This window comes from Sarcophilus harrisii, chromosome 6 (genome assembly GCF_902635505.1).
Source record: "Sarcophilus harrisii chromosome 6, mSarHar1.11, whole genome shotgun sequence".
Lineage (NCBI taxonomy): Eukaryota > Metazoa > Chordata > Mammalia > Dasyuromorphia > Dasyuridae > Sarcophilus > Sarcophilus harrisii.
Genome location: NC_045431.1, coordinates 244925856 through 244942581, shown reverse-complemented (window position 1 = coordinate 244942581; position 16726 = coordinate 244925856). Strand labels below are relative to the sequence as shown.

Sequence of the window (16726 nt, the reverse complement as noted above, 5' to 3'; positions counted from 1 at the left end):
GTGGGAGAGCAGAGGGTTCTGGGCAAGGTCACCAGCCGGAGCGAGTCGGACGAGCACCTGGAAGTCCGGTTTTGCCACCCCCTGTCTGTGGGACTTGGGGCAAGACGTGTCCCAGTAACGATTCCGCTAACATTGATGGAGCGCCAAGATTTACAGAGCACTTTACAGGCCTCACTGGATTTCTATGATTAGCCTGCAAGGCAGATGCCATGATCCCCGGGCTCTACAGCTACCAGTTAAGTCCGAGGGGCTGAGGCTGCATTCACACAGTGGCTTCCTGGCCCCCCACTCCTGCCCTCCAGGTAGGAGCCCACCCAGGTGCCCTCCTCTGACCCTGCTAACCACCCCAGATGAATATTTGTACAACCCCAAGTTTCTGAAAACATGGGTCCACTCTGAGCATGGCAGGCCCCTCCCCAGTCAAGCCTCACCTACGCAGGAGTGCCGGTTACCATGCAGGTAGAAGCCCATTCGGCAGGAGCACCTGTAGCTGCCGATGCTGTTCTTGCAGCTCTGCTGACAAGGGACCCCCAAGCACTCATCTGTGTCTGAAAGGGAAAGGCATGGGGCACTCAAAGGCAAAGGCCAGTCACTTATGTGAAAAGACGTAACCAGGGCAGGCAGCCAAGCCTCTGTCCAAGGCGCTGATCTCGGAAGGGGGCACCTTTCTGCCCTCTGCCAGCCCATGCTGCGAGTGAGGAAGACCAGTTTTTATAGAGCTCCAAGAAGGCCCCCCAGACCCCACCCACACCCACTCTGACCTCTTACCCATTAGCTCTTCTTGTCCTAAGTTAAACATTTCCTGGTTACCCCTCTCCCCCACACACTGGGGAGTGCAAAGAAAAACCAGACAAGTGCCTGCCCTCAAGGAGCTTCCTTTCTATTGATAAGCCAACGCTCCAGCTCAGGCCAATAAGTCCTAACTGCCATATTCAAAAGCCTGTCCTCCATCCTCCTTCTCTGCAGCCTTGTTCACTACTGGTCACTCTTTCCCAATTGATCCTCCCTTCTCTTGAGGTTTTTAGGACACTTCTCTCCCTCTCTCTCTGACTGTCTTTCTCTGTCTCTCTCTTCCTCCATCTCTGTCTCTATCTCTGTTTCTGTCTCTCTGTGGGTCTCTTTCTCTCTCTCTCTCTCTCTCTCTCTCTCTCTCTCTCTCTCTCTCTCTCTCTTTCTCTGTCTGTCTGTCCTGGTTTTCCTCCTATGTCTCTGATAACCCTTCTCTGTCTCCTTTGCTGGATCCAGTTCACACCTCTAACGAGAGGGGTCCCTCGGGGCTCTGTCTGGGCCTTCTTCCCTTCTCCCTCCACACTGCTCACTTGGAGACCTCAGCAGCTCCTATGAGCATCCCTGAGCGGATGGTTCTCACATTCCCCTCTCCTGCCTCCAACTTTGCATCTCCAGCTCCCTTCCAGCCCTTCTGAGCTGCATGCCCATTAGACACCCCAAACTCAGTGGGTCTAAAAAGAACTCACTGTCTTTCCCCCTAAAGCTTTCCCCCTCCACCTCTCCAGCTGCTGTGGAGAGCATCACTATATTCCCAGTCCCTCAGGTTCACAAAGTGGGAATCATCCTGTACTCTTTCCTCTCTCTTCCCCACCCCCCAATATCGACTCTGTTGCCAAGGTCTGTCGATTGCACCTTTGCAATATCTTTTGAACACGCCCCCCACTCTCCTCTGACACTGCCCCAGCTCTGGTGCAGACCCTCATAACCTCACACCTAGATTATTGCGCTAGCCCGCAGGTGGCTCTGCCTGCTTCAAGCCTCCCTCCGTTCCAATCCAGCCTCCAGGCAGCCACTAAAGTAATTTTCCTTAAACACAGGACTGACTGTGACACACACACACACACACACACACACACACACACGCAGCTCTCACTCGCCTCCAGGAGCAAATACAAGATGCTTTTTTTGGCATTCAGAGCCCTTCATCACCTGCTCCCACCTCCTTTTCCAGTCTTCTTACATCTTACTTCCCAACACGTACACTTGGACCCAATGGCGCTAGCCCTCTCTGACTGTGTCCATCTCTCGACTCCGGGCATCCTTTCCATCTCCCATGTCAGGAAGCCTCTTCCTCCTCATTTCTGCCTGCTGACCTCCCTGGCTTCCTTTAAGTCTTAACTAAAATCCCACCTTCTCCAGGAAGCCTTCCCCAACCCTGCTTAATCCAGTACCTTCTAGTTACTGTTAGTTATAGTTAACTACTTCCTATTTATCTTGTATCTGTTACCTTTTAGTTACTATTAATTGTTGTTAATTACTTCCTATTCATCTTTTATCTGTTCTTGTGCCTTCTAGTTACTATTAATTACTTCTTATTTTCTTGAATCTGTTCTTGTACCCCCTAGTCATTATTAATTTCTTCCTATTTATCTTGTATCTATTTTTGTATCTTCTAGTTACTGTCAATTATTGTTAATTACTTTGTATTTATCTTGTATCTGTTCTTATACCTTCTAGTCACTATTAATTCCTTCCTATTTATCTTGTATCTGTTACCTTCTAGTTACTATTAATTTCTTTCTATTTATCTTGTACCTTCTAGTTACTATTAATTACTTCTTATTTATCTTGAACCTGTTCTTGTACCTTCTAGTCACTATTAATTTCTTCCTATTTATCTTGTATCTGTTTTTGTATCTTCTAGTTACTATTAAGTACTTCTTATTTATTTTGTATCTGTTCTTGTGTCTTCCAGTTGCTATTAAGTACTTCCTCCTTATCTTGTATCTGTTCTTGTATCTTCTAGTTACTATTAACTATTGTTACTTCTTATTTATCTTGAATCTGTTCTTCTACCTTCTAGTCACTATTAATTTCTTCCTATTTATCTTGTATTTGTTTTTGTATCTTCTAGTCACTATCAATTATTGTTAATTACTTTGTATTTATCTTGCATCTGTTCTTGTACTTTCTAGTTACTATTAATTATTTCCTATTTATCTTGTTTCTGTTCTTGTACCTTCTAGTCACTATTAATTTCTTCCTATTTATCTTGTATCTGTTCTTGTATCTTCCAGTTGCTATTAAGTACTTCCTCCTTATCTTGTATCTGTTCTTGTATCTTCTAGTTACTATTAACTATTGTTACTTCTTATTTATCTTGAATCTGTTCTTGTACCTTCTAGTCACTATTAACTATTGTTACTTCTTATTTATCTTGAATCTGTTCTTGTACCTTCTAGTCACTATTAATTTCTTCCTATTTATCTTGTATCTGTTCTTGTATCTTCTAGTTACTATTAAGTACTTCTTATTTATTTTGTATCTGTTCTTGTATCTTCCAGTTGCTATTAAGTACTACCTCCTTATCTTGTATCTGTTCTTGTATCTTCTAGTTACTATTAACTATTATTACTTCTTATTTATCTTGAATCTGTTCTTGTACCTTCTAGTCACTGTTAATTTCTTCCTATTTATCTTGTATTTGTTTTTGTATCTTCTAGTCACTATCAATTATTGTTAATTATTTCCTATTTATCTTGTGTCTGTTCTTGTACCTTCTAGTCACTATTAATTACTTCCTAATTATCTTATATATCGCCATCTCTTATCTCTCTCATTAAATTGCAAGCTCCTTGAGGTCAGGAACTGTCTTTAGCCTCTTTGTATCCCCAGCTATTAGCATAGTGCCAGGCACACTGTAGGTGTTTAATAAATCTTCATTGATTGCTTGATGGTTAAACAAGAGGACATCTCAGTCTGATTCCAAACCTGGAATTCCACGACTTCCTCCCCAACTTCTATCACTAGCAGAGCTGCTTAGAAAGCTGTGGGCTCCTTTCCCCTCCAATTGGTCCATCTCCCTCCTCAGAGGTCATGCTTCTCTCAAGCTCCCCTTGGCTCTCTCCTGCCTTCACTCTTGAGCGGACCCCGTCCTCCCTCCCTCCCGCTCTCATCTCAGCCTTTGCCCTTGTGTCCTGGATGGACACGGGAACAGCTTCCATAGGATCCACCCGAGTTGCCAAGTCTCTTCTTGGGGGGGACTTACCCTGGCAGCTGTGTCGGTCAGCAGAAAGCTGCATCCCTGGCCCACATTCACACACAAATCCTCCTTCTGTGTTCACACAGAGGCCCTCACAGGACGAGCTTAAGCATTCATCAATGTCTGGGAAGGAGAAACAACACCTGGAGCTTGGCGTCTTTGGGACAATTTTCTGACAAGTAAGAATAATGACACTGACCCCAAGACAGGCTCAAAGAATCTAGAGATGGCAGGATTCTAGAAACAGATAAAAGTTAGGTGGGCTCTGGCCTGGTTGAATGAGTAAATCCAAGGTGTACGAGAAGGTCTCCTCCGTTAGTGGATCTGTCCCTGTTCCTGTGTTGGTGCCGTTTTCATCAATGACTCGGATAAACGTATAAACAAAATGCTCAGTCAGATTTGCAGATGACTGTACCCTTCAAATATAAGCTTCTGGAAGGCAAGGGCTGCCCTTTAGAATTTATAGCACTAGAATTTAGTACAGGCACATAGTAAGTGCTTAATAAATGCCCCTTGATTTCTGTTTCAATCATTCATGGTACAAGACCGGAAGGGATCCTTAATACACACTTGAACGTGACAGAACCAAGAATTCCAAAATGTCTCAGCAAGCCACAAAAATTAGACGGAACCTAACTGGGGGAAATGTAATAGAATAACGGTTCCAGAGCTGGAAGGCACCTCAGAGGCCATCTTGTTCAATTCCCTCATTTCCCAGATGAATAAACTGAAGCTCAAGGAGAGAAGTGAAAGACTCGGTCTTAAAAAAAATGGAGGAAGAACAGACTTCCTGGGAGGCCGTGGTTCCCTGATACCAGAGGTCTCCAAAGGTTGGGTGACCACTTGTTGAGGATGTCATAGATGGTACTTCTCAGGTTGAATTCTACAGGCTCCACGGTCCCTTCTGATTCTGGAAAGCTATGATTTTAAAGAAAGCCCACCTCCTAATCTGTAAAACGAGGTGAAGTCACTCTGCCGGGGTCACCAGGTACTAAGTGGTACAGCTGGGATCTGACCGCAGTTCCTCTAGCTGCCAGCCAACGCTCTTTCCACTACATCATGGAAACCAACCCCCAGACATTCCTACGCCCACACGGCCAGCCACCCGGCTGGTGAAGGAAAACACCCACCCACCAATAAAATAAGCTCATACAAGGTCAGGGACAAACTCATATGGAAAGTCACACACTTGCTCTCATAAAACTACAGGAATCATGTAACCAAGTCAAGATGCAAGAGAACTGGTCCACAGACAGACACAGAATTTTAAGGAAGGACTAAGTCTGGTCATGGAACATTTGAGCTGGAAAGGAGCCTGGAGGTCACCTCATCTGACCCCGTCCTTTTACAAAGAAGGAAACTGAGGTCCACAACTTCCCCAAGAGTGAAGGACAGAGAGAGGGTCTCTTTGATTCCAAGTCCAGTGATTTTCCGCCACTACCATAGAAGGATTTTGACAACTCTGATTCGCTCTGATGTTGGACTGAAATCAATGTCCCTGTCCTTTTCACCCATTATTTCGGCTTCTGCTCTCTGGAGCCATGCAAAACAAGGCTAGACCTTATTCCACAGGATAACCCATTAAATGATTTAAAACAGCTATTGTGTCTCCCTTCCCTGCCACTGATTCTTGTATTCTCCCAGTCAATAATTCCCAAATCTTTCAATCGTTCCCCTCATACTGCAAGACTGAGTTTCCTTACTAAGGTAGTAGCCATTCTACTGTGGTAGCAAACCCAGTACTCCACATGGGGTCTAATCAGGGCAGAAGACCAAGGAACTAATATCTCCCTTTTTCTAGACACATGGAATGTTTATGGCATCTATGAGCATAAACAAAATATTAGTTTGGGGGGATGGTGACATTATTGATTCACTTGGTTCTTGGTGTTTTTCCCCGATGAACTGATGCCCAGTCATGAGTTCATGCTATTGATTTTTTAAACCTCAATGTGACTTGACATTTATCTCCATTTAAATTCATCTTGTTAAATTCAGTCCTTTCTTTGCATGTAATCTATTTCTCACTCTGCTCCATTGGGGTTGGGAAATAAGGGGAGAATGAACCACATATCCTAGAGCTTATGAAGACTTACAATCTGAAAGGATAGAACCAGGGCAAAAACTTGAGGGGGGGGGAAATTGGGAAAATTGGCAAGTAGAATGGATAACACGTAATGAGTCTTTCTTCATGACTGGACTTGCCCTTGAGCCTACTCAATCACTTCACAAGTAATGGGCAAGTTCAGTGGAGGAGCAGTTGGGCACCAGTATCACCCATCCAATGTGCCGGCCATGCTAAGAAGCTAGATTAGGGGAATGTTTTAAACTGAGATAGAAAGGAAAAACAACCCCTAACAACCACTGGTGTCTTGCATCTAGTTTCCAAAAATGATCAGACATTGGTTCTTCTGGAGACTACTGAAGAGAAGAATACTGAGGATATTTCAAACTCCCGGTAAAAGCATCTGATGGGAGAGGTGGTCTCAGTCCAAGGGCCTGAACCATGATTTTAGCACTTCCTGGCTTGGGGTATACTTAAAGGTTTGCCTAAGACACAGGAGAACTTATAGATAAATAGCCCATGGAACAGTTGTTTTCATTTTAGATTTCATTCCTTTTATTCCTACGAGCAAAAAACTGTTTACAATTAAACTGTAGCTGTATGATTTACTCCATCATGTTATGGCAGCAAGACTTTTTAAAATAAAACAGGAGCAGAAGACAGTGGCATTTTTTGGGTGGGTGTGGGCTGAGCCAATAATTTAATTGGATAAAATCTATAGCGAGCACTCCTCGGATTAAAGCTTCTTAAACCACAGGTTGAGATCCCATATGAGCTCATGAAATCGAATATGGGGGGAGGTCCATAAAATCATGATTTATTATTAGTAAGTGTTTGATTTATATACCCATTTTATAAACCTATATACCCGGAGTTGTGTAAAATTTCTTGGGCAAAAGGGGATTGTGAGTGGAAAAAGTTTAAGAAGCCTTGCCTGACAATTCCAATAGACTTGGGTTGGAAAATGTCAATCGCATCTAGAAAGAGGATCATAGTGACTGAATGTGGATCGAAACATAGTATTTTTACCTTTTTTTGTTTATTTGTTTGTTTCTTGTGATTTATTTCCCCTTTTAGTCTGATTTTTCTTGCACAACAGGACAAATAATGCAAAGATGTTTAAAAGGATCATACATATTTAACCTATATCAGGTTGCTTGCTATCTGGGGGGAAAGGAGAAGTAAGGGTGGGGGGAGAAAAATTTAGAACCCAAAGTCTTCTAAAAATGAATATTAGAAACTCTCTTTATATATATTTGGAAAAATAAAATACTATCGGGGGAAAAAAAGAAGCTTCCCTTTAGACTAACAAGATAGTTTTAATATTCCTAATCATGAAAGAAGGGGAACTCGGGGATAAAGGTAGCCAGTTGGTGAGAGCGATAGAGAGACTGGTGTTTCTCCCAAGCATCTCCCCATCTGGATGGGGTTTTAGATATTTATACAGAATGCACAGACAAATAAATGGATGCATGAAAAATGACATTCCCTCCTCCCTTAAATTTGGAGTCACTCAAAATCTAGGTCTTCCATTGCATTTGCCTTGGAAAGTGAAAGGAGCAACAAGTGTGGACAGATGGATGCAAGGACTCTCCCACCATTCTCACCTGTACATTTGATACCGATGGCTGTTTCTATCATGGAGAACCCCACAGGGCAGACTCGGGCTACCTCTTGACAACCTCCATGGTTACAGGCCAAGTCACAACCATATTCACCACAGGGTCCGGGGGCTTCTGAAATGAAAGCATTGGTAACATGAGAGTAATAGCAATAACCGCAGGGCAATCCTTGCCCGGATTATCGGGAGGATCTCCTGTTATAGAGAGAGGAAGTCCATTCCAGGACCGTAAGGTCTCTAGGATGCCAAAAGATCGGACATAAGCAAATGGATGGGGGGCACTGAGGGGCGATGCACATTCTGAGACACCCTAACACCTGAAGGAGAGAGGACTGCACTTCTAAAAGAAGCTGAAATAGGAGACAGAACTAGGTAGGAAAGGAAGCACACTCCAGGATAGTGTCTCTGAATTTCCCACCTGGGTGAAAGCCCAGCTGGCCCAGCCTTGGTTACAGTTATGATAATAGCTCACACTCAAGTAATAACAATTGACTATTTGCAGAGTCCTTGCCTCATCCCAGTTCTGATAATGCAAAAATTACATTTTACAAAGGAGGAAACCAAAGCTCACAAGAGAAGCTTGATTTGTCCAAGTCTTCTTAGAGAGTCTTAAATAATGGACCCAGGGCTTGAATCCCGGTCTTCTGCTCCCTTCTTTGCCTCTACATTGTGGCTTCTGTGAGCCCTCAGTGGAGGCCATCCAGCCTCCCTTACCCACAGCCTGCCCCCTACCAAATCTCTGGAGAGAGTCTCTTCATGAAATCTTTTGCATGAATACATGTGTATAATATCAATCTGCTATCAATATCAAAAGTTGTTGTTCAGTGATGTTTAATCACATCCACTTCTCTGTGACACCATTTGGGTTTGGGGGCAAAGATATCCAAGTAATCCTTTTCCAGCTCATTTTACAGACGAGGAAACTGCAATAAGTAGAGTTAAGGGACTTGCTCAGTGACACATGGCTAGAAGTGTCTGAGAGTGAATTTGAACTCATGTCTTTGGATCCAGCGTTCTAGACACTGCACCCTCTAGGTGCCCCCTGGATGTTACATAGATCTCTGTCAAATTGCTTGCCTTCTCAGGGAAGGGAGAGAAGTAATTAAAGAAAGAATTGGGAATTTAAAATTTTAAAAACAAACATTAAAATTTTTGTTTATATGCAATTGATTTAAAAAAGATAAAAAAGTCTTTAAAAGAGTAAATTCAGCCCATCAGTTGGAGAAGGGCTGAGTAAATTGTGGTATATGAATGTTACAGAATATTATTGTTCTATAAGAAACGATCAGAAGGATGATTTCAGAAAGGCCTGGAGAGACTGACAGGAACTGATGCTGAGGGAAACGAGCAGGACCAGGAAATCATTGTATACAGCAACAACAAAATAATATGATGATCAATTCTGATGGACGTGGCCCTCTTCAACAATGAGATGAACCAAATCAGTTCCAATTGTTCAATAATAAAGAGAACCTACTACACCCAGCGAAAGAACTCTGGGAGATGAGTATGGACCACAACATGACATTTCCACTCTTTCTGTTGTTGTTTGCTTGAATTTTCGTTTTTCTTCCCAGGTTATTTTTACCTTCTTTCTAGATCCGATCTTTCTTGTGCAACAGGAGAACTGTATAAGTATGTACACTTATATTGGACTAAACATAGACTTTAACATATTTAACATGTATTGGTCTACCTGCCATCTGGGGTAAGGGGTGGGGGGAAGGAGGAGAAAAGTTGGAACAAAAGGTTTTGCAAAAGTCAATGTTGAAAAATGACCCATGCATATGTTTTGTCAATAAAAAGCTAAAATAAAAAATATATATAAGAGTAAATCGATAGTGCCCCACTTGCCACATCAGAGGAACACAGCCTTAGAGCTGAAGCAACGAGCCAGAATCCTTTGCCAGAGAGTTGGCCAAAGTCCAGGCAGGAGAAGGGCTCGATTCTGGCACCGGGGCCTGGTCGGAGCCGAGGCAAGATTAGAACCCAGGCCCCCACTTTGAGTACCTGGGCAGGTGATGCCTTGCTCTCCATCCCGGCAGGAGCAGACGTTGGGAGCGATGCAGAAGCCGCTGCCGCAACCGAAGGAGCAGAGAGCTGGAGGAAGACACCGAGGGGGGAATGAGGAAGGTCCGGGGCCCCTTTGGACAGGCAGCATGTCCTCCAGCCCCGAGCCCCACCCCTCCCCACACACTCCCAGGCCCCAGAGGTTCAAAGGCACTTACGGAGGGTGCACTGTCCGCTGCCCAGGGAGGGCACCCAGCCAGGGCAGCATCCACTTCCAAACCCCGAGAGGCAAACGTGGGGGCCCAGGCGGCGTCTTGAAAAGAGAGAGATTATTTGGGATCCTCTGCACCGAGGGAGAAACCGAGTCAAGCGGATGATGGAAACCATCGCCCGGGTGGGGGGCCGGATGGTCAGCAGAAGGGGACCCCTTGAGGATCTATAGGGGGTTAGAGACTCCACCTTGGGTGCAGGGACATTCCATGCTCAAAATTAAGTCAGCAGATATTTGCTGAGTTCCTACTGTGTGCCGAGTATTCACAGACAGAGCAAAACCCGGCCTGCCCTCAAGGGGCTCACATTCTCTAGGAGGACAGAGCACATCGTATTAAGCACTGGAGGAGGAACAAAGTGCTCCTGCCTTTGAAACACCTCTCACGTACATCCCTTTCTGTCCAACCCCGCCCAGTGTGATCTTAGTCCAGGTCCCCATTATTTCTCATTGGGTCTACAGCAGTAACCTTGAACTTGCCTCTTATTTCTCCTCCCTTCAATGTATCTTCACCTCAGATGCCAAAGTAATTTTCCTAAAGAGCAGGTGCATCCATGTTACTCCCCAGGTCAATAAACTGCAGTGGCTCCCTATTACCTCCAGGATCAAATGTAGTCTTTGCAACTTGGTCCCTTCCAACCATCCCAGTTTTCTTACACTTTACTTCTATGTACTCTCCAATCCAGGTTCCCCGGTCTTCTGGTTGATCTTTTATCTCCCCCTCTCCATGCCTTGTCTTTTTGTTGTTGTTGTTTTTGTTGCTAAGGCAATTGGGATTAAGTGACTTGCCCAGGGTCACACAGCTAGGACGTGTTAAGTGTCTGAGAGCAGATTTGAACTCAGGTCTTCAGGACTGGTGCTCTCTCCACTGAGCCACTAGCTGCCCCTCCATGTCTTTTCAATAATACAATTCAATGGAATATCTTCCTTCCTTAGTTTCCCAGCCTTCCTTCAAGACTCAGCTCAGACTCTACCTTTTTCTGGTTCCCTTCCTTTCCCGGTCCAGTCCAAGCCCCATAGCTAACATTTTGCCCCAGAGATGACTTTCCATCTTGTGAAGCATCTGCAGTGTGCCAGGAACCAGGGCAGCCTTTGAGGGGTCCCCAGCCAAAGGGAGGAGACCACATATAAACAAGACCAATTGGGGAGCATATTGGGGGAAAGTACCAGCTTGAAGGGGGATCTCCCCTGCTCGAACGAAGCTCTGGGAGCAGAGAAGCTGCTTCAACCTGTCTTTGGATGTCTTGAATACTTCATAAATTTTGGGGGACAGCTGGGTGGCACAATGGATAGAGCGCCAGCCCTGAAGTTGGGAGGACCTGAGTACAAATGTGATTTCAGACACTCAACACATCTTAGCTGTGTGACCCTGGGCAAGTCACTTAACCTCAATGGTCTCAGCAAAAGTAAATAAATTAATTAAAAATTAAAAAAAAATAAATGGGTGCTCACTAAGGGCAGTATATGAGCTCAGCCTGGAAGGTCAAGGACTCTCAAAGGTGGAGGTGAAGAGGGGTATATTCCAGGCACGGAAAACATGAAATGCCCTCCATTCTGGAGCAGGAATCGAGTGAGAAAACTTCCCATACTAGAAACCCACTTTTTTAAGAGGCATGCTGGGTACTGGGTGGTTTCCACTGGAGAGACTCTCATGGAGTCAGAAATTAGCTTGTGGAGAGCTCCCAAGCTCACCTGGGAGAGACGGCCCATTCCCCCAAAGCCCCCTTTCCATCCTCCCCCTAACTGGGGGGCAGGGAGCGAGAGCATCGTTATTGGCACAGACCTTTCCAAGGTCACACAAGCAGCTAAGCAGTCTGGTCAGGCTTTTCAATCCAGGTCCCCTGGGACAGAACCAGCGCTGCTGCCCCGTGAACATGGACGGTAAGGAAGGGAAACTGATTGAACACCAATGAGCCTCAAAGTGGGGAGCGATCTGGAGCAAATTCACAGGCTTGAGCCTACTGAGCTCACGGTCAACGAGGGGAAAGGGAGGACCCTTCATGGGAAAGGCCCCAAAACAAGGAGCGTCAGCTCCGCTGAGCGTGTAAATCAGCTGGCAGCCACAGCACAGGTCTGGTTGTACCAGAGAGTCTTGGGAGCTGACGGCCGTAGCTTCCCCTCCAGACTGTGTAAGATAGTGGTGGGCGTCAGTACCGGGAAGCTCTGTCTACCCCACACAGACTCCCAGGGGTCATTGCGCTCCTCACTATGGCCCCCTCGGATACTGGGCTGTTACCAAGGACACAGGCTTTTGCTGGAGTCCATCTCCCCCCTCATTGTACCAGGAGAAAGGGGTCTGAGTTTGAATCCCAGATCTGTCACAAACAGGTCATATGTCCTTAGCACTCGTTTTCTAGCTCTTTTTTCCATTTTCTCCATTCTCCAGACAAGAGGGTTTGAGTATTTCATCACCAAGTTTCCAATTCCTAATGGGCAGAGCGAGCTTGAGAGTGAAAAATGAGGAGGTAGCATCTGAGGAAGAAGAGGATGAAGGAAGCGGGGAGAGGAGGGACGGAAGAGGAAGAGGAGAAAGGGTAGGAAGAGGGGAGAAGAGGAAGAAGGAAGAAAAGGAGAAGGAAGAGGGAGAAGGAAAGAAGGAAGAAAAGGGGAAGGAAAAGGGAAGAAGAGGAAGAGGGGAAAGGCTAGGAAGAGGGGAGAAGAGGAAGAAGGAAGAAAAGGGGAAGGAAGAGGGAGAAGGAAAAAAGGGCTGAAGGAGGAAGAGAAAAGGGGGGGTTCCAAGCAAAGGATTAAGCAGCCTGTGGGGAGTGAGCCATGAAGAGAAAAGGCCACTGGGTTTGTTGGCTGACACCTAGTAACGGGAATACAGGGGTGGAGAGCTGACCTTTGGAAATGAAGAGCAAGGAACACCCCCCTCGCCGCCCCCCCCCCCAGGCAAATGTGCTAAGCAGTTTCTGGGGCTCCTTTCAGAGGTTCAGAGACTCTGAGCTGGTCTCAGAAGCCATCTCCCTCATACTATGGGGGGAAATTGAGGCCTGCAGGCCTGGTCTGGTGGAGCGGAAAGGAGGCTGGTTCTGGAATTGGAGAGCGTGGGTTCGGCTCTTATCTCTCATGTTCACTCCCTGTCTCAGTTTCCTCATCTGTAGGATGAAAGCTTCTGGAATCCCTGCTCCCAATCGATGACTGTCCATGATGTGACTTGTCTATGGTCACTCAAACTGTCCAATAGGGAGAGTCCCCAGAGCCTTTTCTGCAACAGCATCGCTGGGGAGTCAGCGGATTCTCCTCCAGTTCCCACATTCCCCCAGGGGCTGCTCCCTGCCCCTCCCCCCACCCCAGAGCATGCCGGGCTGAGTCCCCCCAATAACAAGTGTCGGGGTGACAGCTGGCGGGGCGCCCATCAGGCCACCAGCCAGTTCATGTGGTATCTGATTGTGGCTCAGCAGCCACAGGAAGTGATGAGTGCCCCCCCCTCCCCCGGAGCTCCAGCCCGCGTCTGTCCAATCAGATCCCACCGGGGCAGGCAGCGACCCCGGGGAGAAGAGCTGACAGGCTGCCTGAGAGACAGGTGGACCCAGGCCCTGAATCGTGGCCAAGAGCCGCAGGCAGCTCCTGAGACAGCACAGGTGCAAGCTGTCATGTGGGGGGAGGGGCGAGGACCCCGCCGCTGCAGGGGAGGGAGCCCTGGCCCCCCGCCAGAAACCCCAGCTCGACACAGTGTTCTCACGCAGGGAGTGAGGGGCCGGCAGCACACGCACACAGGAGCGCTTTCCCAGCCAGCTGCCCGGAGGTGGGGGAGCGAGTCCGGACTCGTCCAACTGAGAAGGCAACAGCCAGAGACAGAGACAGAGAGAGAGACCGAGAGAGACCGAGACAGAGACACAGAGACACAGAGAGACACAAAGACAGAAAGAGAGAGAGACAGAGACAGAGACAGAGAGAAAAAGAGACAGAGACAGAGAGAGAGAGAGACCCAGAGAGAGACAGAGAGACACAGAGAGAAAGAGAGACAGAGAGCAGAGATACAGAGACAGAGAGAAAAAGAAACAGTGACAGAGAGATAGAGACAGAGAAAGAGACCAGAAAGAGAGATAGAGAGAGACAGAAACAGAGAGACAGAGAGACAGAGAGACAGAGACAGAGACAGAGAGAGGAGGAAGGGGAGACAGAGATTCCCCAGGAGATGAACACCAGGCAATGCTCGAATGGGCCTGGACCCCTTAGGGAAGATTTCCCAAAAAAGTCACGATTTGTTGCGTTTAAAGGCATTTCTGGTGAAAACTCAATCCCCTATTTCTCTGTTATTAAAGTACAAAAAGAAGCAGAAGTCGCTGTCATCCCCCTAGTCAACCAGCATTTATTAAGCACCTACTGCACGCCGGGCACACCGGGGATAGAGAAAGGTAAAGAGCCCAAGCGTTCCTGCTTCAAACAGCTCCCAATGGAGGAAGGATCAGATGGAGGACCTTGGAGGTCCCTCAAGGGAGCGCCTGGAACCTCTCTTATGGAGGACACCCGGGGGTTAGGAACTTGCCCAAAATCAACCGGTTAGTGACCAGTGAGGATTGCTGAGACCGCCGCTCACCAGGCCACCCTGCCTGTTAGCATCTCTCTTACTTTGGACCAGCATTTACACATCCTACTGTGTGTGACAGCCCTTCCTGCTCTGGCCCTGCCCCCCGCTGCCTGGGCCTTCTCCGCCCCAATTACTCCTTTCTATAGAATAACATAGAGCCGAGGCTGGGAGATCTAGCCTTCGGACGAGTGCTGTGTGGCCCTGAGCAAGCCCTACTCGCCTCAGTCTCCCCAACTGTAAAATGGAGCTCCTAAGAGCACCTGGTCCCAGAATTGTTTTGGGCTCAACTGAGACGATATTTATAAAACACTTGGTGGGTAATGGATGATTTCCTTCTTCCGTGTGCACCGTATAGATGCAAACATGTATCCAAGCAGACTGGGGTGGATTATGGCCTTGGGGCCAGAACCCCTCCTCCCCCTTTCTGTTCCCAGCGCCTAGCCTAGTGCCCTGGGGCAGAGGGAGGCTCTGAGAAATCCTTGCCCAGGATCACCAAGATAGGAGGGAGCAGCGCCGGGCTGGGGCCCCAGATCCCTGTCTCCTCCCACTGAACCCTGGGCCTTCTAGGGCTGAAGTCGGGCCCCGGCTGGGCCCCACTGGAGTCTGTCACTCAGGACAGGGGGGAGGGAGGGCACAGCGAACTCTGTGGGCCACCTGACCCGAAGTGCAACGTGGCCCGCCAGGGGCAGAGGCAGGGACAGAGGCAGGGGCAGAGGCAGGGGCAGGGACAGAGGCAGGGGCAGGGACAGAGGCAGGGGCAGGGCTAGACACCCCCCCCCCACCCCCTCAGCTCACAGAGTGCTCAGGTTTTCACCAGAGGCATGTTCGAGTCCCAGGTGGAGGCTGTGGGGCTGCCCAGGGAGGGAGGATGCAGGCAGCCAGAAGGCAGAGCTCAGCGGGAAGGTGGGGGAGCCCCAGCACAGGCAGGGGCACATCGGGAGTGGGGCCAGACACGGCCAGGCCAGGGAGGAGGACTCCTGGGCTGCTTTGGCTCCCTCAAGCCTCTGACCACCCCGGAGCCTCTCACCCCCACCACCAGGTGGACAGCGCCACAGAGGTGTGCCCCCGAGAACATCTGGCCACATGCATAGTGCTACCCCTCCATGCCCGACAGCCAGTGCCCACCCTCGCCCACTCAGCCTGCCCAGAGATCAGTGCCCACCCTCGCCTGTCCAGCAGCCAGTGCCCATCCTCGCCCATTCAGCCTGCCCGGAGAGCAGTGCCCACCCTCGCCCACTCAGCAGGCAGTGCCCACACTCGCCAATCAGCCTGCCCGGAGAGCAGTGCCCACCCTCACCTGCCCAGCAGCTAGTGCCCACCCTCGTCTGCCCAGCCTGCCCGGAGAGCAGTGCCCACCCTCGCCCGCCCAGCGGCCAGTGCCCTCCCTCCGTCCCGCCGGGGCTCCTGGGGCGGGCGCGGAGGGAGGCAGGAGCGCCCGAGAGCGCGAGGCGCCGGCGCTGGTCCCGGGCTTACCTCTCGGCCGCGAAGGGAACGGGCTTCTTCCTGCCCCCCGTGTAGCCGCGGGAGGAGACGCCGGGCAGGGAGAGCGCGAGGCAGGCGGCGGCGGCGGCGGCGGCGGCTCGCAGCAGCAGCAGCCCAGCCCACATGGCTCGCCTGGGCTCGGGGCTGGACGGCCCGCCGCTCCCTCCCTTCGCCCCTTCCTCGCTCCGCTGCAGGGGGGGAGCCGGGGGTGGGGCGGGGGGGCCGGGGAGACTGGGGGAGCGCTGCCCGGCCGGCCGGCCCCTGGCCCCTCCCCCTGCCCGCCCCGCGCGCCTCGGGGGCCCCGCAGGGAGCGGGCGGCCCGGAGAGCGTGCCCCGGGCCGCGGTGGGGGGGTGCGCCGGGAGCTGAGGGGCGCGGGGGCTGGCTGGGCCGAGGCGGAGGGGCCCGCCGGGGAGGGAGGGAACCGTGGGGGGCGCCTGTGGGGACGGGGGCGGCTTTCCGGCACCGGCGGGGCGCAACCGAGCACAAAGGGCAGGCGCGAGGGCGCCGCTGGGGCGCTGGAGCCGAGGGGGGAGGGCGCTCGAGTCGGGAGGGTCACGCCGGAGCAGAGGGGCGTTGGAGCCGAGGGGGGCGCGCTGGGGGAGCTCTGGAGCCGAGGCGGGGCACTGGAGTCTGGAGGGGATGCTGGAGCGGAGGGGGGCGTTGCTGTGGAAGCGGGGAGCGGATGGGGCCGCGGGAGCCTAGAGGGCGCGCTGGAAATGAGGGGGCCGCGCTGGGGCCCCGAGGCTAAGGGAGC

The 16726-nt window shown here is 49.7% G+C and overlaps 1 protein-coding gene across 1 annotated transcript in view; it reads right to left on the bottom strand.

Moving 5' to 3' along the window:
* VWCE (von Willebrand factor C and EGF domains) overlaps positions 1–16318 on the bottom strand; it is a 33007-nt gene extending 16689 nt beyond the window's left edge. Inside the window, exons 1-6 of the mRNA XM_031941652.1 lie at positions 15963–16318; positions 9906–10000; positions 9688–9777; positions 7664–7792; positions 3998–4114; positions 432–548 (exon numbers count right to left, since the gene is read on the bottom strand). Coding sequence (XP_031797512.1) covers positions 432–548; positions 3998–4114; positions 7664–7792; positions 9688–9777; positions 9906–10000; positions 15963–16096 — 682 coding nt within the window. The 5' untranslated portion in view covers positions 16097–16318. The remainder of the gene's footprint in view (positions 1–431; positions 549–3997; positions 4115–7663; positions 7793–9687; positions 9778–9905; positions 10001–15962) is intronic.
* Between the last annotated feature and the right edge of the window lie 408 nt (positions 16319–16726).